The sequence below is a fragment of the Henckelia pumila genome, chromosome 4 (assembly GCF_033568475.1).
Source record: "Henckelia pumila isolate YLH828 chromosome 4, ASM3356847v2, whole genome shotgun sequence".
Taxonomy (NCBI): domain Eukaryota; kingdom Viridiplantae; phylum Streptophyta; class Magnoliopsida; order Lamiales; family Gesneriaceae; genus Henckelia; species Henckelia pumila.
Window position 1 is genome coordinate 22404948 of NC_133123.1, and position 7686 is coordinate 22412633.

At 29.7% G+C, this 7686-nt stretch overlaps 1 protein-coding gene across 1 annotated transcript; it reads left to right on the forward strand.

Moving 5' to 3' along the window:
• The first annotated feature begins 933 nt into the window (after positions 1–933).
• On the forward strand, positions 934–2964 carry LOC140865863 (protein STAY-GREEN homolog, chloroplastic-like). The gene is made up of 4 exons (XM_073270688.1): positions 934–1250; positions 1327–1500; positions 2057–2224; positions 2331–2964. The coding sequence occupies exons 1-4, from the start codon at positions 1134–1136 to the stop codon at positions 2712–2714; spliced, it is 843 nt and encodes a 280-aa protein (XP_073126789.1). The 5' UTR covers positions 934–1133; the 3' UTR covers positions 2715–2964.
• The last annotated feature ends 4722 nt before the right edge of the window (positions 2965–7686 follow it).

Below are 7686 nucleotides of genomic sequence, written 5' to 3' on the forward strand. Positions count from 1 at the left end.
TTTTTTTTCAAAAAAGCAAATTTACATACCGATTAAATTTTTATTTATCTTATATAATTAATTCAAAAAATAGTTAATACGTTTTCCATAAAACAAAAAACTTCTATGAAACGGTCTAAAAGGTCATTTTTTTGAGAGTGATCTCTTATATGAATTATCTATTAAAAAGTATTACATTTTATGCCAAAATTATTACTTATTATTATAAATATGGATAGGGTTAACCCTCTTTTCACAAATAATTTAATAGAGGGCACATTAATTAAAAAAAACAATTAAACTACATATTTATAAAAATTAAACAAACCAAGAAAAAGGGGGAAAAAATATAAAAACTTGATTTCTTCGTGTTTCATGGTTTCCCACAATATAATTTACGTCCAAAAGAAGAGCAAACAACACACGCAAAGTGGAGTGTCAACACTTGATTGGTATACTTAATAACTTCAAAACACAGAGTGAAGCTATAACCCCTCTACGTGGTCCGCTTTTTAGCCATGCAATACAATTCCCTCTTGCTCTTTTTCAGCGTTTGCATTAATGCTCAATATATGCAATCGACGAACTATGTGTAATTTTATTTTATTTTTAGTAATACTATATTTTATTTTGTTTTTAAATACCTTTTATTTAATAAAATAAAAAAAATTAACATTTCAACATAAAATATTAATATTTCAACGTCTTATTATACGACAACATACATATATATATATATATATATATATATATATATATATATATATACAAAATCATGAAATAATTATCCATCCTTAAATAGACTTTAAAAACAGAAGCTTAAAATTACCTCAAAAAAAAAAAAAAAAAAAAGGAAAAAAGCTTAAAAGTATGAATGCTGGAAGCAAATGAAAGCGCCCCTTATTACGGTTAATTTGACACGCAACTAGTCCCATCAATCTCTCGCGCGAACAAAGCACAAAGTTCCACGTTTGATGCCACAATCTTCTACGCTTCCCCTAACTTTCTTTTCTAGCCACCCCAATATCAACACCAAACAATTATAACCAAGAAACAAACCAATTAAAGCAAACCCAATAAATCTTCTCTTTTCCAATCAAACAATATTCTCTCTTCCGATCGAGTGGGAATTGATTTTATATTTGGTGAGCTATATGGGTGCTCTAACTCTGGCTTTGGTACTCCCTTCCAACCTCGAATTCCACCCCTTCTTCTCTCTAAACAGACCAAGAAGGAGATGTTCCACCAAAAAAAAACAATCCACTGTCCCGGTAATTATTAATTAATTTTCTTCAAAACATATTTTATGTTTTTTTTATAATAATAATAATAATATATCTGCTGCAGGTTGCGAGATTATTTGGGCCAGCTATATTTGAAGCATCGAAGCTGAAAGTATTGTTCGTAGGAGTGGACGAAAAGAAACACCCCGGAAAGCTTCCCAGAACTTACACGCTTACGCACAGTGATATTACTTCCAAGCTCACTCTTGCAATTTCTCAGACCATCCATAATTCCCAGGTAATTCATTCATTTTCTTTTTCCTTTTTTTAAGGTTGTAATTAATAATGGGATTAGTGATTAAACTTTTTTTTTAGTTTTAATTTAATGGGTTATAACTGGGGAGATTTACCATTTTCTTGTCTGTGGATACGTTTCCAGAAAAAGTTAGAAAGTCAAAGTACTGTGCAAGAAGACGGTGGTTTAATTAGTTTAATATTCCGTAATAAAGACAAGAAAAATTGACTGTCGGCCGTGATTTATCTTTCTTTCATTTTTTTTTCTACTTTTGTTTTTTGAAAAAAATATATATTTATATATGTAAATAAATGAGCATGGGAAATTATTACTGGTTGCTTGATTTTCATTTTTGGGCCATTAATTTGTGGCGTCGGGGAGTGAAAGCGATAGCATGACATTTATTTGTCGTCGGGTACAGTGTGACACACTTGGATGAGAAGAGATTAAAATTGAAAAAATTTGTGTGTGTAAATTATTGGGTTAAGATTATGATATAAGCCGTGATTATGTATTAATTAATTATTAATTATAATTGGATGGGATATGATGGATGCAGTTGCAAGGTTGGTACAACAGATTACAGAGAGATGAGGTGGTGGCAGAGTGGAAGAAGATCAAAGGCAAAATGTCACTCCATGTTCATTGTCACATCAGCGGCGGCCATTTCTTGTTAGATATGTTTGCTAGGCTCAGATTCTACATCTTCTGCAAAGAACTTCCCGTGGTAATTAATTACTAGCTAACCAATATTTCTTACGTAATTTCATGATCATGATTACTAAAAAAATTTGGGGAATTAATTATTATTAATTTATTTTTATCATCTGTAGGTTTTGAAGGCGTTTGTACATGGAGATGTGAACTTGCTCAACAATTACCCAGAGCTACAAGATGCATTGGTTTGGGTATATTTCCACTCCAACATCCCAGAATTCAACAAGGTGGAGTGTTGGGGTCCTTTGAAAGAGCCTGTTTCTCCTTCCGTGCCCCAGCAGCTCGATTCCGACAACGTCGTCATTTCGCTTGTGACCGATATTAACCTTAAACAATTAGTGGACACTCCGAAGCCATGCCAAGAAACTTGCACATGTTGCTTCCCACCAATCACCAGCTTGCTCCCTGCAGCTAATTGGCCCTCTCCTAATCAGGCTGCAGATGGGATCGTCTCCATTGGCTTGGACCACTCCAGTAACATCGTCTCGGGTGAATCCTGACGATTTCATTCATTCGATCGTGATATTTCAAAAGGTGTATTTGGTGGAAATTGTGTGTACGTGTGAGGTTTAATGTAAAGGTTAGAATATGATTTATTTTTAGAGTTGTACGTAGAAGTGATCATCAAAGGTGAAGTACCCACATTAATTAAATTTGTAGGCATTATTCCATATGATTTGATGTTGGATTCAAGGTCGATCGTGTAAATATTACACTTTAATATTGTTAAATATTCGATTATTTATTGTACATGGTGTTTGTTTACTCGTTTTTTAGTACTGGTAGATTAGTTATTTAAAACAATTTCGTTTTTCTTCAAATAAATAAATAACTTTCTTGCTATGAGTTAGGAAAACCTTGTAAAAGAAATTAATTGGTCTCAAATAGTTTTACATATTTGTCACTTTGGTTTTGAGTGGGTAAAGTAAATGAATGCTTGATCAATAATCAATATTTTTTCAAAGTTATTTTATTCTACATTATTTGTTTAGTACGATTTACCTGACTATAATATTTACATATTACTGTGTTAGCCGATAAATTTATCCCACACGTCGATTGTAAAAGCCACAAGTATAGTCCTCGATCGGAAAAAAAAAATAGTTGATGGCCTTTCGGAGGCATGAAATATCTCCTCATTCTATAATAGGAAATTCTTGTTCCCTGGGTAGATGATATGACACGCAATTAGTCGAGTTTTGATTTAGTTCAGTAAATGAGTTTTTCCATGTATTTAGTCTGTTAGAGATTTATATTATTGTACCGTCATTATTGATAATTGCAGTTGAGAATGAGAACATCCACGAAATAGATCTAAGACTGGTGAAATTAAAGAGAGACGAAATATATAAACAAATATTAACAGCAGAAACAAAAAAAAAATTAGATCTTTTCACGGAATAATATTTTTGTTAGAATTATCTCCGATTCAATTCGAATCATGAAAAATATTATTTTATGTCGAAAATATTACTTTTAATTATACATATAATCGAAACGATGTGTCGATAGATATAAATCCTAGTGATCTTACAATAGACCGGCCTATTTTATGAAAAATTGGCCAAGAGCAAAGAAATATAATGCAACGTAAAGCAAAGTAATGTAATGGACACACAAAAGATCTTTACTACACTGGGCCACACCCAAAAATCAAACAATTCACTAACAACCGACCGATGTTACAAATACCGACGAACTTATTTAACTGGAGACTCCCTCTCAAAAAAATAAAATAAAATAAAATAAAATTGACATCTAAGCAATGAACAAATTTTAACGAATCTAGCCCAAGAAAAACACTTTCCTCTCTCGAAAGATGAATCAAGATACTGCAAAACTGGATACAGACCACCTCGAGTTACTTCTCTTCAACACGTACAGCATGAATTTGGTCTCAAATTCATTGCAATAGAAAATAGAAACTTTGTATATTCATAACTACAATATTCAGAATTATATCTGTACAAAATCTTATTATTTCCAGCTCAATCTTTATTAAGAATTAAAATCAAAATAATTTTAAATTGATCTGGACTAGATATTCTCAATGATTTATCAATCTATTCTGAACACACACAAATATATGCTATTTAAGTATACATAAAATTCCTACAAAAATAACTCTCGTGAAATGGTCTTATAAATCAATTTTATGATACAGATCTCCTATTTGGGTTACCCATAAAAAAATGTTATCTTTTATGCCAAAAATATTATTTTTTATTGAAAATATAGGTAGAGTTTATTTGTCTTACAAGAGACCTACTCTAATTCATAGAAGACTGTCTCACATGTCAATGATCAATTAGTGAAAAGAATCTCTAACCTACCTGCATGACAGACGAGATTTGAGCGTGGACTCGAAACGTATTTATTTCGAGCAGAAGAATTATTATTATTAATAAAAAAAAACTTCTAAATCTACCTAAATAAATTAAAAAAACTACCCGCAGTCAACGGAAATCGAATCTTTTGACCAAAGAACCTCAAGATCTTAACCTTAGCCATTGAGCTAAGATCTCATCGTCGGATATGCAAGATGTTTAATAGAACAATATCTAGCAAATATAATCGTTATCTAATATCCATGAAACAATATCATCCTAAATCAAGTAATGACAAATTCCAAAACAAGCTAACAAAATTGAAAAACATAACCACTCGTAGAATTTTGAATAATTGATTTAAGAGGAGTTTTTTTTGAAACGGTTTCATATATCTTTATTCGTGAGATGAGTTTATCCTACCCATATTTACAATAGAAGTAATACTTTTGACATTAAAATTAGTACATTTTCACGGTAACTCAAATAGAAGATTCATCTCACGAAATTAATCCCTGAGACAGTTTACATGAGTTTTTGTGTCGATTTAAATGATGCTTGAGTAAATTTATTTGAAACAATTTATAAGCTCATACACTGTATTTTGAGCTTACTAATTGTATAGTTTTATTTTAAAAATACGTTTAATTATGCGTAGATAAACTTATTTAAACATGTTGAAGGGTTAGATCTTATAAGTTCTTTTATTTTAAAAATTACCAAATACGATGATAGTATGATTTTCTTTATTTATCATTTTAGATAAACAGATTAAAAATTGACTTACCCCATTTGTAGGGAGTTACCCAAAAAAAAAAAGTATATAGACCCTGAAATTTTTAATGTCTCCACGTAATAAATCTGGGCCGACACAACCGACAATTATTTTTGTTATGACCAGCTATGTTTATCCTAATGGATGAATATCAGTATATTTTTGGAAAAAGAATTGACCTTGAAGGGATCTTTTGTCACATGAGTACATGAGTGAAAAACCCATTAATTTATGTGGGGTTAAATCGAAGGATGTATACGAACGACGAAGACCTGAGTGAAGAACCAACATCCAATCCTAGCATACCAATGGTATATATTTATTTACTAACAACACGTATCTTAATAAAATGTGCTAAGAGTATGCCTAAAAAATTAATATATGTGGAGCGGAGCCCACAATTTTTTTTTTTTAAAACACATGTCTATTTATCGATTCAACTTTAGAGTAATATTCAATAAATACTGCAAAAAAATCTAAAGTGCCATGACATGTGCAAGAAGAATCGAGAAACTGAAGAATAATCGCCGAAAAATTGCCATAAAAAAGGCACGTGACATGCACGAGGGCCCCAAACCCTTGGACTTGTGTCATCTTTAAGGCCTCTGTCTACGTAACTCTTTTGCTCCTTCTTTCCTAAATTCCTATGTCTATCCATGTTCCAAATAAATAAATAAAATGTCCATATTTATCTAAATGTTGAAAGTTAAATAAAAATAAATATATGACAGATATGACATAACATTCACTGTCATTTTCGTATTTTTATAAGGATATTCATATTCGTTTTAACGTTAATATTTTTCACATTTTAAAAAACATAAGGTCCACATGCCACATACATATTATATTAAACAAAATATCACATATACATGTAGTGTTACATGTTGAGTTACTTACATAATACACATGAAATTACAATATTAATACTTTTCTTTCACTCACATTTATTTTAACTTTAATAAATACTCATTAGTTATGAGTCTCACTATCCACTTGAATATCTTCATTTTTATTTTACTAAGTAAATAATTTTTTTATTTATAATGTTTAAATAATTACTATTTAAAATAAAAAAAAATATCATTACTTTTTAAATATATTTATTACTTAAAATAAGATTTATGATTTTTTAAATGTAAAATAAATTTGTTTTTTTTAAGTTAAATAGATTTGTTTTTAAAAATTAAAGTAGATTAATATGCATTCACACTTCTTGTAATTAATATTCAGTTTTATAACTCTAAAAAAAAATAACCAATCTGCAGATGCTCTAAGTAACTAGTGTTTTTTGGGCTTGAGGTATAGCCAGTTTTTCGATAGTACTCTTGTTATAGAAAATCGGATATTGGATTTAAAATTCAAAATCACATCTAGAACTATATAAACTTTATTTTAAACAAATTAGATAGCATGATAAATTATGGTTATCAAAGGTTATAAGAATAAGTTTGATTTTCTTTCTATAGTGGAAAAAATAAAGAAGAAACTTAATTTAATAATATATTGAACAGAAAACTGATTATTTTTTTTTACGTTTTTATTTGATTTCATATAATAATATTGATATAAGACAATAAATGAAATTATAACAATAAGAATAAGGATAAATAAATTAACAACAGAAATAATCATAATAATAGCATAGAAAAATATTTCTGGAGATGACTATTTTTCCGTCTGAATTTAACATTGCATAATTATTTCGAATTTTTAATTCAAACTGAAGATTTGTATTGAAATAAATAATTTTACTTCTTTGTCCATAAATAATAATTGGGGTAATTGCATATATACATTACTCATATGAAATACCGAGATAGATAAAAAAACCTCTATGAAAAAATAATGATTTACTAGCTTCCTGTGTTTTTTTAATCTTGAGCACATACTTTCTGTGTTTTCAAAATTTGAGCACATAACCCTTTGTTCGTATGTAATTTCATGGATATCTGTGCACAAAATTTGAAAACACAAAGAGTTTATAGTCATAAAATTTTTTTAACAATCTCATGATCATTTTGAGGTAGTATATGCAATTATCCCATAATCATTTGTATAACGTACGGCTCCCGCCACCAATTAAGTGGCGGTAGAGTGGAAGAAGATCAAAAGGAAAAAATGTCACTACTCCATGTTCATAATTGTTACACAAGTCGCGGCCATTTCTTGATTGATATGTTTTCTCGGCTCAGATTCTACATTTTCTGCAAAGAACTTCCCCTAATAATATATATTATACTTTTCTTATATTCTATTTATATGTTCTTCCTATTTAGATCGAGATTTTTCGTTTTTAAATTTTTTTTCCCAGCGTGGACATCCCTGCAAGAACATGATTGAAAATGGGAGTTTTCCGTAAATTGTTTC

Coding starts and splice junctions, on each gene's coding strand:
- LOC140865863 (XM_073270688.1), top strand. CDS start 1,134: ATGGGTGCTCTAACTCTGGCTTTGGTACTCCCTTCCAACCTCGAATTC. Junction 1,501..2,056: donor AGACCATCCATAATTCCCAG/GTAATTCATTCA, acceptor TGATGGATGCAG/TTGCAAGGTTGGTACAACAG. Junction 2,225..2,330: donor TCTGCAAAGAACTTCCCGTG/GTAATTAATTAC, acceptor TATCATCTGTAG/GTTTTGAAGGCGTTTGTACA.